The following is a 24,753-nucleotide window of genomic DNA, read 5'->3' on the forward strand; positions in this document are numbered from 1 at the left end:
AGTGGAGGAAAAGATCATGATATTCCTTACATGATATTCATTTCACAGGGTGATGTTTGTAAGGATACTCCATTTTTCTATTTGATGCACGTCTTGTGACTGGCTAAATTGACAGTGATTTATTACACTGTTAGAATGCATTAGGTATTCTTTAGAGTGGAATGCATAACCAAATAGTAGTAGAAATCTCTATAAAAATGCCTTTAGTTCCTCTGAACTAAATCAGACTTAATATAGAGGGTTGTGTTAAAAAGTTTAGTGTAAATTAATTTTGACTTCTTTCTGCTTAATTTGTTCAGCAGTAATTTATTAATATTCTGAACTTGAATTAAGGTGGCCATCCTTTGTTTTCAATTATAATGAGACCAGAGCAACTTGAATTTGGACAGTGCTACTCACATTTAAATAACCTCAAAGTGTTTAATTGAAAGAAGGATGTCAATGTATGGAAAGGAAATTAAGATGGATGCTGAAACACCTAAAGAAGAGATGGATTTTGAAATGGGTTGTGCAGAGTGGAGAAACTGAAGCAAAGGGATTTGTTTGAATAAGGATTGGATTGTGAGAATTTTAGACCCTAGTTACTCTTTTAAGTAGGAAATTATCCGATTTTATTGTTGTTAGATTGGTAAATAGAGGAAAAGGTTTTAGGGTTGTATGTCTAAGTAATTGCTTTTAGGAGACTTGAGTAGCTATAATACAAGATGCCAAGGTAGAACTGCCCTTATCTAGAGTGAACTGTAAAGGACTGGTTGGGAGAATGTTAAGAAGGTGAGGAAGGAGGAAAAGGCGAGAATGCCCATTGTTGGCTCTGGTGAGATCATTGAAATTTTCTCAGCATTATTCTACATTCTTGGTGCTCGGAAGGTTGAACTCCCCCTTCCAGATGAAATGAGTGACATTTCTGTGTACTTTAATGGCATACAGAAATGTCACTCATATCATCTGGAGTCGTGGGAGTTGTGGCCAATGATTTTGTTGAGATCTGGATCTGTGAATTTGTGTGTTCTTCTCCTTGGTTGGTAGCTCTGCCATTCTGCCCTCTTGAATGCACCAGTAAAGTTATTAGAACATTAAGTGAATGAGCCGTGCGCTGTTCATCTATCATCTGGTTTGATGCCCAGTCTATTGCTGGGCTGAAACAAGTAAGAGGGCATGCAGAATTTTCTAATATTTCAACTGTTTGCATGCCTTTACAGGAGTCTTGCATCATGTTTAAATGGGAATCAACAAACTAACATGTACCCCCTCTGAAGGGAACAAACTGTGGGCACATTTTTTTTAAAGCAATGGACTTGTTTTAATTTTGTAGAAATACCAAGCAATTTTGCATTTTTGAGGACATTGTTTAATTTCTCATTTTTATGTAAATTGTATGTTAACTCTCTATATAGGATTAAATTATTTTGAAACCACTCTGGGCCTTAGAAGGCTTGTTAAAAAAAACAATGATTTTCTTAAAACCTTTTATTAATTGTTCCTGGCGTATAGGTTTCCATCGAAGTTACAGCACCCCATCTGCTCTTCCATCGCCAGGGGAGTTCAAACGAAAGAACTCTTCAAGCAGGTAACATTCAATGCTGGAAATTTCTTAATAGCACATCATACAATCATAGTGATTATTGGTTCTCCCATTGCATGGGACAGCTCCCAGTGTTGGTTGATGTTCAATTATATTTCTTCTAATGACCAGTAAATAACATTTGACACTGATCTTAGTATCTTGTGATGTATTCCTTGTGCGTGAAGTTATGTGGCATGAGGGTGAATTTATAGACAGTAATGACTAGTTTTAAATAAAATAAAATGATGGGGATGCTCAGCAGATCAGTCACATCTATGGAGAGAGAAACAGTTAATGTTTCGGGTTCAAAAAATAAATTGATGGAGGAACTCAGCAGGTCAAGCAGCATCTGTTTTTAAAGGACACATGGCTGTGATACAGAGTCTTGGTGAGAACATTGTAGAAAAGCAGAAGAGAGTCAAAATGACGGAGGGAGAACAGTGGGCGAGGGACTCATAAAACTCCCATCAACGAAAGGTGAAGAACTTCTTCAAGGTGGGCATACCTTCACGAGAATTCCTACTGGAGTAGTAGAATGGAAACACTTAAGACTACAGGTGCTGGAATTTCATCACCTGCTGAGCTCTTCCAGCAATTTCATCTTTTGCTCTAGATCAATGTAAAATTTTCTCACTTTTCCATTTCTGATGAAGGGTCATTAACCTCAAACTTTAACTCTGTTTCTCTCTCCACTGTTGCTGCTTAAACTGTTGAGTATGCTAGCATTTTCTGTTTTTATTTTCAGATTTCAAGCATCTACAGTTTATTGCTTTTCAGTTACTGAGTAGTTCTGTTTCAGAAAATATAGATTTTGTAACTGCCATTACTTTTATCTCTGAGGGGGTTCTTCATGTACACTAACTCATTTTCTCCCAATATCAGAAACCAATAACCAATCTGTCACTAGTGTTCTCTTTGAATTATTATTGCAAACTTTGGATTAATCTTACCAGACAAAGCTAAGGTGGAGAAGGAGGAGCTTCTTTTACTAGAAGAACTTATTTCTCAAGAATCTTGCAGGAGCAACACTCCTAATTCCACATCTACAGGACGAAATATACCTGGAATCTAAGATTTACAGGCAGTGGTTGCAGAGATCAGTCACAGGCTGCAGGCAGGACTCCAATAAACGTCCTTGTGTAGATTGCTCTGCCTGTAGAAGTGAAAGCTTCCAGTTCATTGCAGGCAACAACTGACAATTGCTACAATGGTAAGGTCAGTAGTAGAGATGTTCGCTGATGATTGCAGAATGTTCGGCACCATCCACGGCTCCTCAAATAATAAAGCTGTCCACGACTAAATGCTGCAAGACATGGACAATATCCGGGTCTGGGCTAATAGGTGGCAAGTAACATTCGTACCACACGAGTGCCAGGCAATAACCATATTCAACAAGAGAAAATCCAGCTATCATCCCCTGACATTTAATGACATTACCATTACTGAATCCACCACGATGAATATCCTGGGGGTTACCATTGACCAGAAGCTGAACTGGAGTAGCCATATACACAATACACACAATATATAATTCTGCAACGAGTAACTCACCTCCTAGTTCCCCAAAGCCTGTCCACCATCTACAAGGCTCAAGTTAGGAGTGTGATGGAATACTCCGCACTTGCTTGGATGAATGCAGCTTCAAAAACACTTCAGAAGCTCGCCACCATACAGGACGTAGCAGCCTACTTGATAGACACCCCATCCGCAACCATTCATTCACTCCACCACTGACGCACAGTAGCAGCAGGATGACTGCAGCAACTCACCAAGACTCCTTAGACAACATCTTCCAAACCCAGAACCTCTATCAGCTAGAAGGACAAGGGCAGCAAAAGCATGGGAAAACCACCACGTGGAAGTTGGCCTGCAAGCCACACATATCCTGACTTGGATATATATCACCATTCCTTCACTGTCACTGGGTCAAGATCCTGGAACTCTCTGCCTAACACCATTGTGAGTATACCCAGACCTCAAGCACTGCAGTGGTTCAAGAAGGCAGCTCACCAGCACCTTCTCAGGGGCAACTAGGGATGGGCAATTAAATGAAGTCCACATCCCTTGAATGAATTAAAAATAATTCACAGCACACCCCTGCATGATGGAAGTTTTCTATCCAATGGTAGGGGATTTCATCTCCTTCTCCTTGAACAGAGAGCAAAAGAGAAGATGCACACAGATTTTCTCAGACAGCAGGCCTCTCGTGTGAAGGAAATATTAGACTACACACTGGTCTAAGAGCTCAATATGTGCATCTTGACCTGTTCATTAGCAGAAAGGGCTGTTGTTCACTGAGTAAGCAAATGGCCTGAAAAATATCTGAGTGATCTGTGCTATACATCAGGGAAGCATGCATGACTTGTTCATTCTGAGGCAAGACATTGTGTCCTCATCATTCTATTTGCTACTCCAGACTAACAGATGTCTTTTGAGGATGAGAGCTCTTCCCTTTATCCTTGTGTCCTCACTTCCGTGTGGTCACCTGGAAATCATATTTGATATTTCATGTCTCATATTTTCTTATGATATAAGAGGCCATTTGGCCTATCGAGTCTATGCCAGCTCTCAGAGTATTCCAACCAATTTTACTCCCTTGTTTATTTCCCTATAACTTATTCTCTCGCACATGCCCATCCACTCCTTCCTGATTCTTCTTTTACTCACCTACAGTAAGAACAAATTACAGAGGCTAATTAACCTAGCAGCATGTCCCTTGGGATGAGGAAGGAAACCAGAGCACCTTGGGGAAATGCACATAGTCACAGAAAATGGAAAAACTCCATGCATACAGCACCTGAGGAGAGGATCAAACACTGGTCGCTGGAGCTGTGTAGCAGCAGTGCTATCTGCTGTGTCACTGTGCTGTCCAGTGATGGAAGATGCAACGACAAAGGTAGCTATAAGCCACTAGGAACATGGTGGACTGTCATCACGTTGCTCAAAATTACATTCTGTCGCCTGAACAGGTAGGAGATACTCTGTTGGACTCTCCAGAGAGAGTCTTCTACTTCATTTGTACCTTCCAAAATCTAACCTGGATTAGCCACTTATGTTTTATGGTTATAAAGCACTCAGGGACTGTGTATTTTGCAGCAAGGGACTCAATTTCACATTGACATTCTACTATCTACAAGGCACAAGTCGGGGTTGCTTAAGAAGATGTCTAGACTCCACAGACATTGGAGATACTCTAGTTTATTCATCAGAAAGCTATTTCACCAGAATGCAGTCCATTGCATTCCAACCCCACCATTCACATCAATTGTTCACTGCAGCCCACCATTAACACAGGATGTGTGCAATGTATACCATATATAAAATAGATGGCAGCAACTAGTCAAAGCTTCTTTGCTAACACATAGAAAAGAATCCTCACCACCTGGAAAAGGAAAGCAATTATAGATAGTCTAAAACTCCATCCTAACTTGGGAAGGTGTAGTCCCTTTCTTTGTGCTCAGTCATTAAATATGTTGGAACAATCTACCGGTGAGAACTGTGGGAGTTCTTCACCATGAATACTGCAGTGCAATAGGAAGGCAGCTGCTCACTGCTTTCAGTGGCAATTAAGAAATGTAAATACATGATGAACTTCCAGCGATGCCCACCTTCCTTAAGAGCAAGACCCCATAGTGGTATAAAAACTGAAAGTGCTGGAAACACTCAACCCAAGGTATGTCAATTATTGTACGATTTTTCTGTTGGCTGAATGTTTGATTTGGTTTGGCATGTTGCAGTTTTGGGTTCCTTGCAGTGTTTGTGTTGTGGGCTTAAATGAACACTTGGATGATCAGCAGTAGACTGAGGACAACATGGTGACTACTTCACTATGGGATTGAAAATAAAAATAATGCAGATGCTGGAAATCGGAAATAAAAACAGAAAATGTTGGAAACACTCAGCAGATCAGGCAGTATCTGTGGAAATAGAAACAAAATCAAAATTTTAGATTGAAGTCCCTTTGTCAGAACTGAGAAAGCGAAAAATCGTTTTATGTTACAGAGAGTGGAAGGGGGAAAAGGGAATACCTAGGATGGAATGGGGCCACAATTGCCATGATCCGAAGCAGTTGATGAAGTTATTTGATAGATTTATGAAGGCATTAGAATCAGAACCAAATTTATGATCACTGACATATGACGTGAAATTTTTGTTTTGCGGAGGGGAAGAGGCCATTCCTGAGTCATTGAGTTTGGCTCTTCAGGCTCCTGTACCTCCTCCCTGACGGTAGTAACAAGAAGAGGGAGCATCCCGGATGGTGAGGGTCCTTAATGATAGATGTCGCCTTTTTGAGACACTGCCTCTTGAAGATGTCCTCGATGGTGGGGAGGGTTGTGCCTGTGATGGAGCTGGCTGAGTCTATAACCCTCTCCAGCCTCTTGCGATCCTGAGCATAGGAGGCTCCATACCAGGCTGTGATGCAACCGGTCAGGATGCTTTCCACTGTATATCTATAGAAATTTGTAAGAGTCTTTGATGACATACCAAATCTTCTCAAACTCCTAACGTAGTAGAGCCACTGGTATGCCTTCTTCATGATTGCATCAATGTGCTTGGGCCCAGGATAGATCCTCTGAGATGTTGACGCCCAGGAACTTGAAGCTGCTCGCCTTTCCACCTTTGACCCCTCAATGAGGACTGGTGTGTATTCTCCTGACTTCCCCTTCTTGAAGTCCACATTCAGTTCCTTGGTCTTGCTGACGTTGAGTGTGAGGTTGTTGTTGTGACACCACTCAACCAGCCGATCTACCTCACTCCTGTAAGCCTCCTCATCGCTATCTGAGATTCTACCAACAACAGTGATGTCATTGGCAAACTTATAGATGGTGTTTGAGCTGTGCTTAGCCACATAGTCATGAATGTAAAGAGAGTAGAGCAGTGGGCTAAGCATATAGCAGAACTGGCCAGTTCTGATACATTTAGAGAAAGTGAGTGATCTGAAATCGTTGAATTCAACATTGAGTCCCAAAAGCTGCAATGTGCACCAATAGATGAGTTGTTTTTCTTCAAGCCTACTTCGGGCCTTATTGGAACAATACAGGAAACCACACAATGGGAGTGGGATGGAGAATTAAAGTGACAGGCAACTGGAAGCTCAGGGTGGCTTCTCCAGACTGAAGAAAGATATTTTGCAAAGCAGTCATCGATCTGTGTTTGGTTCCTCCAATGTGGAGCAGATCACATCATGAGTAATGAATAATGCACAAGGTTGGAAGATATGCAAGTGAGTCACTGCTTCACCTGATGGAACTGTTTGGGTATCTGGATGGAGGGAAGGGATGGGCTGCTTTTGTATTCTTGCAGGGGAAATTATTGTGAAAAGTGGTGAGATTGATGAGTTGACCAGGGAGATATAAGAAGCAAGACCAATCCACTCCAGCTAATTGCACCCAATTAGTCCATTCTCAATCATCAGCAAAGCAATGGAAGGAGTTATCAACAGTACTTTCATGATCATTCTTTAGTAACCTGACAGTTGATACCCAGGACTACAGACCTCATTACTACCTTGTTTCAGACAGAGAGCTGAATTCTGGAGGTGACTCATCTTGTCCATCTTCATTCCACTGCAGCTGGACAATTTGTTGTCACACAGCCATCTTCATTTTCCATTTTATGTAGCAACTAGTTATTGTGACTGAGTCAATCAGGTGTAGAAGAGCATGGAAATTATTGCTCCAGATAGTTTCTCATTGTGAGCCTCATGACCAGATTTCACCATATAGGTATTTCACTGTTTTAGCCTAGGCGTCCAATTATCTCACATTACCATAGAAACAACTAGCTCTTCTGCCCACTGTTGACGCCTTGGATGCCATGGGACATGTTTCAGAGTGGACCCATTATTTCTTATTTCACTATAAACAGATGGCTGCTGTTTTGTTGTCAATTTATTAGGCCTCTGAGATCTTGAGTCTGAGCAAAGCCAAGCGAGCCCCCCCAATGAGAATAGTGAGAATGAAGGAATGTTACGTTCTGGCATTGATCCTTTTGTCTCATGAAGGTCCAGATTCAGTCTGTAGTTATGTCTGTTTCACAATATCACTGATGGCTTCTCGAAACACTTCCTGATTCATGATTCTGTGATCAATCAATCAATACCTAGTGACTTTCTCATTATCTGTCTTGTTTTATAAATTAGATTAGAAGAGTGTCGAAACTTTATTTGTATTCTTAATTCAATATGTACTTGAATTTCCACAATCTCTCGTACTGATTTAGCTGATTTCAATGAACTGTGCTATCAGAGACTCAACAACCATGTGCAACCTTCCAGCTAATACTTTTAATCAACGTTTGCCAGAAACTAACTATAGATCCTTCCTGTAGAACTATAATAAATATATATTAAGCTATCGTTTAGAGGGACCTTTTGATGAATCCCAGTCAGTTTTTTTGCATCTGATTGGTTATGAATTTAAGTAAGCTCTTCCATGTTATGCTGGGCTTACACACAAACTGAAGTCAGGTGGCTGAATTTTACATGTGCCCTTTTGTTCTTTTCCTTGTAGTTTCAAGAATGGTGATAGCTGCCCTTTGTTGGTCTGTCAATAACTATGTTGCACCTATTCATGAGTGGGTGCATCTGGGCTGATGCTTGAAGTAATTATGGTACCAAGATGGAGTGGATGAATTGGGTGGAGAAATGTGTTCCCTGGAAGTGCCTGGCCTTTCCAGATGCACCAAAAATAACTTCCTGAATCATTATCTGAGTTGTCACCACCATGCCACCCACAAAGGCCTTTGGTTATCACCTTCACTGTGTGTGGCAGAGGCACAGTTCATCAATTCATTTGTACCTGAAACTCCAAATAATGTAGGATCGCCATTTACACACTTAAGCAGCAATTAATTTATGTCAGGGAAGTAGGCTGATCATCCATTTACAAACCTATCTGAGAACTGCATTAATTGTGTAGCCATGATACTGACTTGCATACCTTCAGTTCCTGGCCCTCATTTATTAGGTGGGAAACAGGCGGTCAGCTGTTGACAATTGCTCTCTCAATTTCTTTCCAGTGCATGAATCTTCCCTTTGACCTATCATTTGTTCAAAGTATTAAACCAACTCTCTAATTAGTCTGATTTCTCTTATTTTCAGGTCTCTTATATGGTACTTTATAAAATGTTTTTTAGAAGTCCATATAAACCACAGCTACTTCATTTCCATTTTCAATCCTTATTATTTTAAGAATTTGTTGACTGGTTTACTTTGCTTTAACTGTTTTAATACCTTTTTCTGTGGTCCTAAATAGTTTACCATCAGATGAAGTAAAGTTTAACCGATCTTTAATTTTATCTGCAAAACCGTTTTTTTTTAATTTTTGCTCTTCTGGGTTGATGTTGGGGCATACAGAACTGAGTCTGGTGAAGTTTGTGTTTCTCACAATTGAAATAATTGATGTCTTCTATTGACATGTAGCAATATTATATTTATGAAGATATTTTAAAGGACTATTTTTGAATTATTTTTGATTTATTTCCATTTAGAGGAACTGATCATGGTGTCAATGTTTAACCATAGATGTCCATAGAACCATTTGACAGTTTTACTGCTAATTAATTCATAGGCTGGGTTAGACCATCTTGTCAAATCCATTAACAGACCAATTAATGCGTGGCTTTTCATTTTCATTGTTATGAATAATCTGTTCATAACAACTAAAACTATGAACAGTGAACATATTTTGTTGAAAATAGGGAATACATTTTGCAGTACAAATAACAATGAAGTGTTTTAAGGCTGTGCTTAGCTGTAATTTAGCTTTCGTTAAACTTAATTTCCACTCAGTTCTTGCCTGACATTTTACTGTGTTCCCTGTCAAATAGAGCTCCAGTAAAATCCATTCCACGAGTGTACGTGATTTAAAGGTATTTATTTTTGAGACAGAATTAAACCTTTGAATTTAACTTCAGTTTTGAATGATAGATTTCTTTTCATAAAAGCTTAATCTTTTTAATGCATTTAATATCAGCAGATAGTAATAGTTATAATTTTGCACAGTGTACATTAACAAACCTCCAAAGTACTCATGAAATAATGTTGGCAGCAGAGTTTGCACAGGTAGGGGCATGGGATGCAATATCGGAATTTATTGAATTTACTGTTGACAAAGGAATAGCTGTGACTTTCAGAGTTAAAGTGGGGTTTTGGCAGTGGGGTGGGGAGGAGTGATGAAAAGTTAGGGTAGAAATGGGTGAGATTTCAGTGATAGAAATTTTCATTCATGGCACTGGACCGTAGAATGAACTTTTCAATGGTCACTATTATGTATTATCCACTAAGTTAGTTACTTTTAACTATTTATAATTTCAGTTTTGATGAATGGATTAATTATGCCATTGAAAATACTTGAATTAAAAATAGCTTATTAATGATTGTGACAAGATGACATTCTTTAATATGCTAAGTCTATTCCATCGAACAATTAGTAGTGAAAATGTCAAATGAAATTAGATGCTGTAGTTACAACGTTACATTGGGTGCCTGAAAATTCAACAGCATTGTGTTCTTTTTCAGCATTATTCAATTGAAAATCAATCTCTTAATGAAGGAAACATGATCAGGATTGTTCCCAGATTGTTTTGTGTACTGTGGAAAACTTGATGGGCACTGCCAAACAGGAGTCACTTTGTATCCCAAACTTGACTTCTGCATTTGGTACCCATGTGATGATGACATTTTCTGTGCAACACTTCCTTTGGAGCATTGTAGGCTATCAGGGGATCGCAGTGTCCTGGGGGTACCTGTCATCGGTCATTCTAAAGACAACATGGTTTTATTCTCTTCCACTGATCTGTGAGGCCTACAGGGTATGTAGAATACATTGCTGAGATTCCTGTGTTAAACGCTGTTTCCCAAATCACATCAATTTCCAGGCAGCTCAATCAATCTGCTGTCCTCCAATCCCACAATCTCTTGTTCAGAACCTGGAACCCACCAAATCTGTGATTTCACCCTCTGGTATCCCCATTCCTTCTATCTTCTAACTTCCCTACTCTGATTTCTCCATTCCTTGTTTTCTAACTGCTGAGCTCCAATCCCTCTATCCCCTCCCCATGCTGCAACAAAAAGAAAGTGTCAATACCAGCTTCCCAACATCCAATTGCATGCAAGCACAGGAACACCCAGTGTTTGACTGCCAGTTACAATCCCAATGCAAGGACAAAGACAGAGATTGAAGGAAAGCCATTCACCTACTTTGCAGGCAACCTAATCCATTGGTGTGGAAGGGAGACCATGTTAATGTGGGAGTATCCTGGGACCCTGTGGCCAAGTTTTCTTATAATGCTCCAGGTCTGTAAGGATGACTTGTACCCAGAAGTACCTGGTTGAATTTCCAGTTATGAAGTACTGTTTTCAGTAACAATACATTGGGGGGTTAGAAAAACAGCTTTATGCAATTTAACTTCTGGGCAATGGAGTTGGAAGATTTGTTATTTTATAACAGTGGGGTAATATCAACATAGTGGAATGGAAGTGTGCTAAGGTACATTGGACTTACAGGAAGAGTGAATTAATACAAAGCATTTTATATATATTTGCACATTAACTTCATCTTCAGGACTTCAACACACTTTATGAATCCACAATTATTTATGTTAGTCTTAGGCTTTAATCTTGTTTCCTCTATTACTTTTTCTATTTGATTTCTTGGTTCCTTTTGACTTTCAGAGCTTCTGTCTGCTCATTTATTAATTGTTTTTATTGTGATCTCTGTTCTTCAGTGTCTGCTTTACATATTTCCAGGTTTCTGCAGCAGGAAGAATTTTAGGTAATTTATTTTAGCTGAGATCTAAAATTTGTATTTTGAAAACTCTGGTAGGATTCCTGGAATGCATCCACAGTGTCAAGAAAGAAAACAAAATGGTAGTACAAAACAGATCTTTTTCTTTCTGGCAGTAACGTTGAAAATTCAGAGACATTGAGAGGGAGCTGGGAATTAAAATTAGCATTATCTTTTATTACAATTGGGAAAAGAAATAAAACAGAACAAGTGATGTTGCTAATACAGAGCACATTAGCCCGTGTACAAAGCTAGAGACCTTACATCAGAAAGAATATTGCCTAAAATTAAAATAGGAAAATAAACATTTTTTTATGCACAAACCATTCATTAAATGTACATGTTTTTAAGTATTTGCCCTCATTTTCTGTGAAGTCCAACTCAATGGGGAATTGGACCAGGCACTTCATGTTGTGACTCAACCTAACAAGGATGTCACAATGACACAGCTAATAGAGCCACTGCCTCACAGATGCAGAGACATAGGTTCAATTCTGTCCCGGGTGCTGTATGCGTGGAGTTTGCACGTTCTACCTGTGTCCATGTGTGTTTCCTCTCAGTGCTCCAGTATCCTCTTACATCCCAAAGATGTGCAGGTCATTAAGTTAATTGACCACTGCAAATTACCCCTAATGTGTAGGTAAGTGGTAGAATCTGTGGAGTTAATAAAATGTAGGGAGAATGAGATTAATGTAGCATTGTGTAAATGACTGGTTGATGGTCGGTGTGGACTAGCTAGGCTTGCTTCAGTGCTGTATCTCTCTGACTCTTTGATGTCTGTCATTTCTCTGTGGTATTTTGTACATGTGTAGATGCCATCAACATGTGTGTGTGTGCGTGTGTGTACGCGCACATTTCTGACGTGCCACCAGAAAATGGATGAAAAGGGTGCAACTTATGCCCTTCATTTCTGATTCAAGTTAAACATGGGGTGCATCATGAGAAGGTTGGAAACAGTATGTGAAGACAGGGACAACACTTTTATTTTCACCGATTGCGATTTTAATGTTTTGAGCCAGTTTTGAGAAGGGCAGCACTTATAAAGATCACAGCACCTCTGTGCACTCCCACCCCGATTAAGTGCTATGGTGGTTCCTGTCAGATGGTTCCCTGAGCAGACTGCCAAAGTAATTTGACCGAAGGGCTCATCACCAGAACTTTCAAGCAAATCCCAAGATGTGCTTGTTTGGTGGTGTGAAGGGCCCTGCCCATCAGATCCTTCATGCACAGCCAGATGTCACATCACACTGCTTTAGAGCAGCTGCAGTATGGATGAGACAATCATATAGAAATTTAAATAGCACCAATTTAGCACACACAATTCAGAGAAGTCCAATTTCTGGGGCAATATGCATTATTATTTTAAAAATCAGATATTCGACTGCAACTCCCACCATCCGTATTTGCATCCATTAATATTGGTGCCTGTGGAATGAAGGCATGGTGATTGCTTTGTGGTGAAAAACAATATGAAATAGCAAAAAGATCTATTTTACTGATTAAAAAAATGAAGCTGCAAGAAGGAAAGAAAGCTTAAAGCAGAAGAATGAAGAGAAGTATTACTAAGATAAAAAAGAAATAATTAATAGAGGAATTCATCAAAAATAATTGACTTAATGATTGCAGGAATATAATGGGGTTTTGGATGTCACAAATCATGGTGCCATGAAATCTACTTCAAGGATGAAAATCTATGCAGATTAATTATTCAGAGCATTTTTCTTGTATGCTAAATGCCAATTACAGTTACTTTGAATACATTGGAGCATGTAGCTGTTTCAAAAGGCTATTTGCATCTTTTGTTGCATTTATATCTTGACTTTTGTTTGCGATGGCATTCTCAATTATAATATTTTGTTTATTCTTCCAGTAACTTGGAGTTTCCTGATTCCAGATAAATATGCAATCGAGAAAAGAATAGATGGTTATGGTGATAAAGATTAGATGAAGTAGGGAGGCTGGAGGCTCATTTGGAGGATAAATGCCAATTATGCCAAATGACCTTTCTCTAAATTCTCTAAATTCCAAGTAGTTTGTTAAAACCTTAAAACATTTATATCATCTTTTTTTTATTAACTTACAGTTGTAACATTTCTGGTTAATAATTGTTGACGGAGTTGGAAGCAAAGGTTCCTGCATTCATTCATATCAGATAAGATTAATTTGTGATGATACATAAAAATGTAATTTCAAATAGCAGATATCAGCTTATGTATACTTGTAGCTACACCCTTAAAACTTCCTTAAAACTTCCTTAAAACTCTTCACAACAAGAAGGCATTTTAAGGCACTCTACAAAGTAAAGGATACAACCTTTTTTTAGTGAAACATATTCTGATTTTTCAGATTCTTTTCTAACTATCTCTTTGGCAAATTGTGGATTTTCTCTCTCAAATATAGGGTAGCAGTTTATACCATTTAGTTCTAGATATCCTTACTAAGGGAAACATCTTGTAAGCATCCAGCCTATCAATCCCTTTAGATGTTTCAACAAGATCACCCCTTCTGCTTCTAACCTTCAGTCAATATAGGCTGCACAACTCTTCATGTCAGCCTTCATCCCAGGAACCAATCTAGTTACTTTATCTGAAAACTACCTCTATTGTAAGATTATCCTTCCTTGGACATGGAGACTAAAGCTGTACACAGTACTCCAGATATGGGCTACGCTGTTAAAACTCCTGTGTGTTTATATTGCATACCCGTTGCAATACAGGCCAACATTCCACTAGCCTTACTAATTACTTGCTGTACTTGCATGCCAACTTTTTGTGTTTTATGCTCTAGGACACCCATACTCTGCACCATAGAAGACAGAGGGTGGTAGTAGATGGAGTGTATCCTGCCTGGAGGTCGGTGACCAGTTGTGTTCCGCAGGGATCTGTTCTGGGACCCCTGCTCTTTGTGATTTTTATAAATGACTTGGATGAGGATGTGGAAAGGTGGGTTAGTAAGTTTGCTGATGATACAAAGGTTGGTGGTGTTGTGGATAGTGTAGAAGGTTGCTGTAGACTACAACAGGATATTGATAGAATGCAGAGCTGGACTGAGAAGTGGCAGATAGAGTTCAACCCAGATAAGTGTGAAGTGATACACTTTGGGAGATCGAATTCAAAGGCAGAATACAAGATTGATGGCAGGACTCAGCAGTGTGGAGGAACAGAGGGATCTTGGGGTCCACATCCATAGATCCCTCAAGGTGGCCATGCAGGTTGATAGGGTGTTAAGAAGGCGTATGGAGTGTTGGATGGGTTGAGTGAGCTAGGGCTTTTCTCTTTGGAGAGAAGGAGGAAGAGAGGGGACTTGATAGGGGTGTACAAGATGATAAGAGGCATAGGTCGAGTGGACAGTCAGAAACTTTTTCCCTGTGCAACAATGGCTAACACAAGGGGACATAATTTTAAGGTGATTGGAGGAAGGTATAAGGGGGATGTTGGGTAAGTTTTTTACACAGAGAGTGGTGGGTGCGTGGAACGCACTGCCGGCAGAGATTGTGGGGGCAGATACATTAGGGATATTTAAGAGACTCTTAGATGGACACATGAATGATAGAAAAATAGGGGGCTATGTGGGAGGGAAGGGTTAGATAGATCTTAGAGCAGGATAAAATGCCGGCACAACATTGTGAGCCGAAGGGCCTGTACTGTGCTGTAGTGTTTTATGTTCTATAACATTTTGTAGTCTCATTCCATTTAAAGAAGAATTTGTTTTTTCACTATTCCTTCCAAAATGGATAACCTCGCATATTCCTATGTTAAATTCCACCTGTTAAATCTTGCCAACAACCAAACACATCTATGTCTGCTGGATTTTCTTCTATTTATCTCTGGATCATTAGGAAATTTGGCTAAAGTACACTGCTTCTGTTCATCCAGGCTGTAAGTTGTTGAGGCCACAGCACTGATCCCAAGACCACCGCGCTAGTTACTGATTGCCAGTCTGAAAATGACCCATTTATCCAGATTTTGTTTCCTATTAGTTAGCCAACTCCTCTCCAAGCCAGTATATTACCCAACCGGGCTCGCAGGGTAATGAAGCTAAATTGTTACACTAGCAACTTACTCTTCTGATAAGTGCAATGTCTTTAACTAGAAAATATTTGCGTGTTTCCTCATGTGGAAATATTTTTCAATGTTATTCAATTGAAAATCAACTTTTCATGGATGAAGCACTTGCCAGTCAGAAAATTCAGTCATTTTGTGCATTCTGAATGGGATTTCCCCATTATGAGTCTCCGATCCCTCCCACTCACACCATATAAAATACAGAATACATCCCAATCCATTCCTCACTACTACCAATCCACTGCACCCCACCGCCGCCGCCCCACCCACCCCTCCAATCCATCCAGTACACTCACACATAGATGGAGCTACACTACAGGAGTTCTTCTACAGAGTGCCATTAAGTTTCCAATCTGATCTTCCAAGCCTCATCCTGGGTGTGGAAAACTGAGTGGTGCATTTTTGACTGTGAAAACATGCAACTGAATTTTGATGCTGATGTTGTGTTACTCCATTCAAGCCATTCCAGCTGCCCCCGCCCTTCAGAGTACACTAGAGTTCCGTTGACAGTCTTCTTCCCACCATTGATGCTGCCTAACCCACCGAGTTCCTCTGGCATCTTGAGTATAACTATTAATTAGTGTTTTTCAACTTTGAAATTTATTTAGGATGTTCTGAAAGGGATGTGAAAGGCGTAATGTAGATTCAGAGGTTTCTTTCTGGCCATCAAGTTCTGGAACTTCTACAATTAATAGGAAAAATATACACATGGGTAAATTCTGCTATATTATTAAACCGACCTATTCAATTCCTTTGAGAAAAATTCTGTCAAAAGGAAATAGATAGTAAAAAGGAAATAGTAAGAAAAAGATCAAATTCTTAAATAGTGTCCTCATTTTATAAACCCATCAGAGTGTCCAGAGTGTCTACAAGCTTATCCTTTGGTTTAGTTGGGGATTATTTGGTTAAATGAGGTAAAGATTCATCCTGTCAACTTGAAAAAACATTATATAAATCATATTAATATATTTTCTGACCTGCAAAAATACGTCATCCTTTAAAAAAAACTATTTGGTGCAGTTTTCATGTGTTGTACTTAAGCTTGTGAAGAAAATTAATGTATGTATCGTTTCTTTGAGGCATTAAATTGAAACTGGTCAGGAAGGGCACGTAGCCTGGAAGAGCTCCAAGTAAAGTTCTGCAGAGTTGATGCAACAAAATTCTGCAGTCTGGTGGCTTCTTCAACAACATTCAGCTTTCAATGCCTCCAAAAAATCTCACTTTCATACATATATAATTTTAGCTTCATCCACTGGGCACCCAATGTGTTGTTTTATTTAGAATCATAAAAGCCAAACAGCATCTTCAACATATACTTTTTTGTGATATCAAAGTCAGTGGTGAATTCATGGTGATCTTTATTTTGGTATTGTGAATCAAGAAGATTTTCACTTTTTCACAACAAGATACATTTACCACATCCTGCATTTGGACATTGATATCTAAGAGAGACTAAGTTCATTGGATATACGCTGCAAACTCCATTCCCCAGTCAATAATTCCATTCCTCTTCCATGCAACCGTCTGAGGCTAAACTAGATTGTTTGCAACTTTAGCGTCATATTTGAGCCCTTCCTCAATAACATCACCCAGAAGTGCCCCTATTACAGTTTACCTGCTACTGAATCCTTTCAGCTTTTCTTATGTCTAGTCTATTGCACTGCAATCCTCCTTTCTGCCGCGTTTAAATGAGGTCAGGCATAAAATGAAAATATCTGCACATATCTTAACTCAAGCCTTCCCATTCGTCTGTCGATCTCTGAATGAGTGTAACAATTCTGCTTCCACAAAGGTTTACTTCTCTCTGAATGAAGAAATTTCTCCTCATCTTAGCGCTAAACAGCCAATCTCTTATTCTCAAATTGTGCAGTCTGGCCCAAGAATCCTCAGTTAAGGGAAATATCCTTGCTTCTAGCCTGTCAAGCTCTTTTACAATTTTGTAAGTTACAGTAACATCTCCTCTCATTTTTCTAAACTCCTACTATACTTGATCTCTCCTCAAGTGGCAAACCCACCATTGCTGGAATCTGTCCAGTGAGTCTTTGCTTCATTCCCTGCATAATAAGTATATCCTTCCTTAGGTACAGAGACCAAAACTATATAATATTTTAGATGCAGTCTTATCAGGGTCCAATAAAATTGCAATTAGACTTCTCTACTCCTACAGGCAAACCCCCCTGTAATAAAGAACCTGCCTACTAATTATTGCACTTGTTGTACCTGTATGTTGTCCTTCAGTGACTTGGCTGGATTTCCTGGCCACCAACACACTACAGAGTCTGTCTCTTCCTGTTCTGGTTTCATCACCATTTCTAAATTTAATTGCTTCATAATGTGCTTTCAGTATCCAAGGTCTTTAATTCTGGAATTCCCTCCTCAAACTTTTCCACTTCAATACCTCTTTTGTTCTTCTTCAAGTCACTTCTTAAAACCCACTTAGAACCATAGAACAATACAGGCCCTTCAGCCCACCATGTTGTGCCGCCCTCCAAACCACACAAGACTATCTATCCCCTTCCTCCCACATATCCCTCTATCTTAAATTCCTCCGTATGCTTATCTAACAATCTCTTGAACTTGACCAATGTATCAGCCTCCACCACCACCCCAGGCAGCACATTCCATGCATCAACCACTCTCTGGGTGAAAAACGTCCCTCTGACATCTCCCTTGAACTTCCCACCCATTACCTTAAAGCCATGTCCTCTTGTTTTGAGCATTGGTTCCCTGGGAAAGAGGCACTGGCTGTCCAGTCTATGTATTCCTCTTAATATCTTGTATACCTCTGTCATGTCTCCCCTCATCCTCCTTCTCTCCAATGAGTAAAGCCCTAGCTCCTTTAGTCTCTCCTCATAATCCATACTCTCTAATCCAGGCAGCATCCTGGTAAATCTCCTCTGCACCCTTTCCAACGCCTCCACATCCTTCCTATAATGAGGCAACCAGAACTGGACACAGTACTCTAAGTGTGGCCTAACCAGAGTTTCATAAATCTGCATCATTACTTTGCAGCTCTTAAACTCGATCCCTCAATTTATGAAAGCTAACATCCCATAAGCTTACTTAACTACCCTATCTACCTGTGAGGCGACTTTCAGGGATCTGTGGATATGAACCCACAGATCCCTCTGCTCCTCTACACTGCCCAGAATCCTGCCATTTACCTTGTACTCCGCCTTGGAGTTTGTCCTTCCAAAGTGTACCACCTCACACTTCTCCGGATTGAACTCCATCTGCCACTTATCAGCCCAGCTCTGCATCCTATCAATATCCCTCTGTAAGCTTCGACAGCCCTCCCCACTATCCACGACACCACCGATCTTTGTGTCATCTGCAAACTTGCTAACCCACCCTTCCACCCCCTCATCTAAGTCATTAATAAATATCACAAAAAGTAGAGGTCCCAGAACCAATCCCTGTGGGACACCACTAGTCACAGCCCTTCAATCTGAATGCACTCCCTCCACCACAACCCTCTGCTTTCTACAGGCAAGCCAATTCTGAATCCACACTGCCAAGCTTCCCTGGATCCCTTGGCCTCTGACCTTCTGAAGAAGCCTACCATGCGGAACCTTATCAAACACCTTACTAAAATCCATGTAAACCACATCTATTGCACTACCCTCATCAATCTTCCTGGTCACCTCCTCAAAGAACCCTATCAGGCTTGTGAGGCAAGATCTTCCCTTCACAAATCCATGCTGGCTGTCCCTAATCAGTCCATGATTCTCTAAATGCTCATAGATCCCATCTCTTAGAATCCTTTCTAACAGCTTACCCACCACAGATGTAAGGTTCACTGGTCTGTAATTCCCTGGACTATCCCTACTACTTGTTTTGAATAAGGGGACAACATTCGCCACCCTCCAATCCTCCGGTACCATCCCCGTGGACAACGAGGACTCAAAGATCCTAACCAACGGTTCAGCAATCTCCTCCCTTGCCTCACAAAGCAGCCTGGGGAATATTCCGTCAGGGCCCAGGGACTTATCTGTCCTAATATTTTCTAATAACTCCAACACATCCTCTCCCTTGATAGCTACATACTCTAGAACATTACCCTCACCAACACTGTCCTCAGCATCATCAAGACCCCTTTCCTTAGTGAATACTGAAGAGAAGTATTCATTGAGAACCTCACCCACTTCCACAGCTTCCAGGCACATCCTCCCACCTTTGTCTTTAATCGGACTACCTTTACTCTAGCCATTCTTCTGCTCTTCACGTACGAGAAAAAAACCTTGGGATCCTCCTTGACCCTACTCGCCAAAGCCTTTTCATGTCCCCTTCTCGCTCTCCTTGGCCCTTTCTTGAGTTCCTTCCTTGCTACTCTATATTCCTCATGATCCCTGTCTGATCCTTGCTGCTTACACCTTATGTATGCTGCCTTTTTCTTCCTAACTAGTTGTTCCACCTCTCTCATCACCCACAGTTCCTTCACTGCCTCACTGTGACAAATTTATCCCTAACATCCTGCAAAAGATCCCTGAACATCGACCACATCTCCACAGTACATTTCCCTTCAAAAATGTCATCCCAATTTACACTCCCAAGTTCTTGCCTTATAGCCTCATAATTTGCCTTTCCCCAATGAAATATCTTCCTGTCCTCTTTGTTCTTATCTCTGTCCATGAGAATTATAAAGGTTATGGAGCAATGGTCACTGTCCCCCAAATGCTCACCCACCGATAGATCTGTCACCTGTCCCAGTTCATTACCTAAAACTAGATCTAATATGGGATTCCCTCTAGTTGGCCTGTTAACATACCATGTCAGGAATCCGTCCGGTACACACCTAACAAACTCAGCCCCATCTAAACCTTTGGCACTAAGTAGGTGCCAATCAATATTTGGAAAGTTGAAGTCTCCCATTATAATAACCCTGTTATTTTTGCATCTTTCCAAAAACTGCCTCCCAATCTGCTCCTCGGTATCCTTACTGCTACCGGGGGGGCCTATAGAATACTCCCAGGAGGGTAACAGCTCCTTTCTTGTTCCTAACTTCCACCCATATTGACTCTAGAGAGGATCCTTCTACATTATCTACCCCTTCTGCAGCTGTAACAGTGTCCCTGACCAGTATCGCCACCCCTCCTCCTCTTCTCCCCCCCACCCATCCCTTTTAAAACACTGAAAACCAGGAATATTCAATATCCATTCCTGTCCTGATGTCAGCCATGTCTCTGTAATAGCCACAATATCGTAGTCCCATGTACTTATCCAAGCTCTCAGTTCATCTCCCTTATTTCTGATGCTTCTTGCATTTAAGTAAATGCACTTTAGCCCATCCACCTTACTACTTTTATAGCCTGTACTCTGCTTCTCCTTCCTCAAAGCCTCTGTACCTGTTAGATCTGACTTTTCCCCATCCCCTTCTACCTCTGACCTACTCCTCCGCAATCCCCTCGCAATCTTCTTTTACTTCTTTTATCCCTCACTTCTTTTACCAAGATTTATATTTTCAACCCTAATTTATTGTTACGTGGCTGATATCAAATCCTGTTTCTTTGAAGTTTAAGATGCTTTGCTATGTTGATGGTTCTACTTAACTAAATACTATTGTTGTGGTTATTGCAGGATACCATTGCATCTATTTTATTGTCACTATTTTAAAGTAACTTTTGATGTTCATTTGTTTTGCCTTAGAAGTGTCACTGTGCACAGCAACCTTTCCACGAATTACGAGAAATAGCTCGTAATGTCGTTATATGAAATATCTTTATAAGAAATATATTGTAAATGATTTCCGCATGAGAATGAACCATTTCACCCACCTTTCCCCTCAGTCCCTCCAAGAATGGTAGTGATTTTGTTTTACTTGTTCATTATTCAGAATTTGGGCATTCCAGCCTTTATTACCCTTATTTAATAGCCCTTGTTCGGCCATTTCCAAGTTAACTCATTGGTAGATCTGGAATCACATATAAACTACAGCAGGTAAGGACGGCAGATTCGCATCCCTGAAGGATATTAGTGAACCAGGTGGGGTTTTACAAAAGTAGTAATTTTGTGATCATCGTGACTATTTTTTAAAAATAATATCCTGATGCCAGTTAAAGAGGCAGAAAATGTTTGAGAGTAAAAACAAATTGAGGAGAGACTTAAATACACATCCCTCTGGTTTTGGGTAAAGATATTTCGAAAATGCAGTGAAGAATGTCTGCCGTGTGACTCTGTCAAATACTTGTCCAGAAACTCCTGATGCTGTTTTTTCCTTTCAACATTAAACATTCAGGCTATATGAATCTCCTTTAGTAAGTTAAGTTAATTTTAATGCTATGCATATAAATACAATTTGGTTTGCATTCCATTCTTGACATCAGATCTTTGGTAAATTTAGAAGGCTACTCCTTGGGAATAAACAAATGTCTGTTGTGTTCTTGTAATCCAGATACATAATCTAGAGTAACAAGCACAGAAAACAAATAGATCTGCAGATGCTGGAATCTGAAACAAAAACAGAAATGTTGGAAGAACTCAGTCAGTCTAGCAATATCTGTGGAAAGAGAAACCAGTTATTGTTTTGGGTCTGGGATCCTTCATCAGACCTGAGAAAGACAGAAAAAAGTTAGTCTACATAGCAGGGAAGGGGAGGAGAGGGTGGCAAGAAGGGCAATAGTAAAACAAAGGGAATTTCTCTGCTCAGGTAAAATAATGAGGAAGAGTCATTGACACAAAATGTTAAGTAGAATAATAAGCAGATCACTTCCTGACCAAATTGGAAGGTAGTGCTTGATTAGTTGTATAGGGCATAAAAGCACAGAATGTATGTGTTTTGTTCCTCTGTCCCTTGACATTGATACAACTGTGCTCGTGCCTGCAACTACATTGGGGTATTTATGATTCACCAGTGCTGAAATGGAGAAAATGATATACTTGAAGAAACAGGAGTTTTAATATGACTAAAAATGTGTGCTTAGAAATTGGACTCATTTGTGTTTGTTTTTTATGCTGTTTTGAATACATTAGGTCTTGCTTGTAAACATTTCTGGGTCAATTAGCAATGATGGGAAAATTAGCTGGGTCAATCCATGGATGCAATCCATGGACAGAAAGTGGATGTTAAAGGTGTAACCTATTACTTGCCTTTATAACTAAAAAGAATGGACAGGACCTGTTTAGCACAAGAAAGGGTGAACTCCAATTTCTGGGCAACATGTGTAATTCAAGCCTTGTGCATGGTAGTACTCATTCTTGATGAATGCTGTGTTTTAAAGGATTACGGGGTAACATTTCTATCAGATTTCTTTAAAGATCTCAGTGCAACCTCAGTGGAAACTCCTGCGCACATGATATATATGTAAATTTTAAGTTTTACTTTACTAATTAAAAGGAATATTGCAGAATGAGGAGAGAAAAATTGTAGCTACCTACTATATGGCAGGTAATAATGCATTAGTTAATACTATTGTACGAAGAAAAAATTTAAGTATTAGATGATTATTAGGCAATATATCCCATGAAGCTTTAGACCTGAATTCAGCATCTCTGCAAGATGGAGACAGTGAAATACTGGCCAGCAGGAAGGTAGGCTAGGGAGAAGGTGGGGATAGGAACATTTCTACTCTGCAGCTGCCTAAATTATCCTGTACTCTGTTCAGCCTAGAACCACAAAAAATAATTTGAGTATTTACCTTTTCTGAGCTTTATCTCTTACCCACGAGATTTTACTCAGCACAGTGTTCACAGCTGATCCTACAGTTCAGAAAGAATAAAAAAATAATTGTGACCCTTTCATAGGATACCAGTTTTCTTACACTAATGAGGTTCATACTTGATTCAGGGGCATGTCTGGGATATCCTGACAAAGGTATAACAGCAGAGCAAGAACATAGCAGTAAGTTGACCAGGTTGATTTTAATTCTGGTACCAGCCCATTTCCACTGGGGAGAGAGTTGCTATGTTTCTGCTAGTAAATGAAATTAACTTTGCAAGGAAAAAAAGTGTAACATTAAACATAAAGAGGCTTGTAGGATCATGGAACATAAGAGGAACATAAAAAAAGAGAGTTGTAGGCCATTTAGCCTCTCAAACCTACTCTGGCATTCAACAGATCATTCACATATCCTTAAGTCTTAGGCATACAGTATATGTGGCAGATCACAGGTTTAGTTATTCATTACTGGACACACAAACCACCACTGGATCCTGCTGTCCTCTGTCAAACTGCTCATTCTTCCAAGATATCTGGTAACGCAAAGATCACCTATGGCTTCTCTTCATTATTGTAAACCACCAATTGTGAGGAAGTCATGTCTGTGAGATTGAGACGATCTGTTCAGTTGCTTTTTTTTGTTGCCTTAAAATTTACATATATTTCATGTGTGCAGGAGTTTCCACTGAGGTTGCACTGAGATGTTTGAAGAAATCTGAGAGAAATGTTACCCCTCCAGCCTCTTCTGTGGTTTTTGCAGTCTTCAAGTTCTAGCCTTTTGTAGTTTTCATCACACCAGCGTTGGCAGCTGTACCTTTGACTATTTCTTCATTACTTGGAGTATATATTTGATAAGGTATTGGAATCTATTGAGGAGAGCGAACAAAGCTGAGCTTGGGTGTAATGAATGTCGGAGAATTTCATTTCAAAGAGGTAGAAGCAGATGTTTCTGAGGATATGGCATTTGCATCTCAGGGACAAACAGGACAGCTAAATTATGCACTGTTATATTTTGGCTTTATGAACAATCAGAAAGAGACAAAAAGAAGGGAACCAGAGTCTGGGTATCAACAACATGATTTTGGACGACACTATCAAAGGTGTTGTTGGGGAGTGGAATGTAGATAAGGAATAGCAGGTACCTAGGATGGACGCCTCTAGTGCTACCATAACCTCCCTGCCTATACCTTTCCTGATTTCAAATGCTTGTTTTAAATCTGATTCTCTGATCAAACCTTTTATCACGTGCCTCTATTTCATCTTGCCTGATAACAATTCTCTCTTGTGCCTTGAGATGTTGTACCACATTAAAGGTAGTATATGAATGAAATTGCTGCTTGAATGATGGGTTTGAGCATTAAAGTTTCAGAAAATGTTGTACATGATGAATATTTGATGGTAGATAAATATTTTGACAATCTGGACTCCATACTGTGTCTGTAATGAGGCTTACAATTCTTAAGACATTTTTTATGAAAAATACATAATGGTGTTTTTTTGATAAGGGCAGGATGCTGCCATCTAACAGCTGAATTCTATCAGTATTTTGTTTCTTTGAAGAAGCCTAATGATAATGAAAATGCAGAATTGTAATGTTGGAGAAAATGAGAGAAGCTTTAGATGGCACAATGCCTCCAGCTGGGAGTGATTTGTTTTATTGCCTTTTATCATTACATAAGACTA

General features: G+C 39.8%; 2 protein-coding genes across 5 annotated transcripts in view; both read left to right on the top strand.

Moving 5' to 3' along the window:
• LOC127568791 (CAP-Gly domain-containing linker protein 4-like) overlaps positions 1-24,753 on the top strand; it is a 206,060-nt gene that overhangs the window by 171,896 nt on the left and 9,411 nt on the right. For 3 of the 4 annotated variants that reach the window (XM_052012954.1, XM_052012953.1, XM_052012955.1), the window contains one exon: positions 1,492-1,567. In XM_052012954.1, the coding sequence (XP_051868914.1) occupies positions 1,492-1,567 (76 nt within the window). Of the gene's footprint in view, positions 1-1,491; positions 1,570-24,753 lie in introns of those variants that run through there. The other variant, XR_007956068.1, reaches the window with a different exon arrangement.
• The window catches only part of zgc:172090 (uncharacterized protein LOC565611 homolog), a 144,076-nt gene that overhangs the window by 67,276 nt on the left and 52,047 nt on the right, over positions 1-24,753 (top strand). The window lies entirely within an intron of this gene.

This window comes from Pristis pectinata, chromosome 3 (genome assembly GCF_009764475.1).
Source record: "Pristis pectinata isolate sPriPec2 chromosome 3, sPriPec2.1.pri, whole genome shotgun sequence".
Lineage (NCBI taxonomy): Eukaryota > Metazoa > Chordata > Chondrichthyes > Rhinopristiformes > Pristidae > Pristis > Pristis pectinata.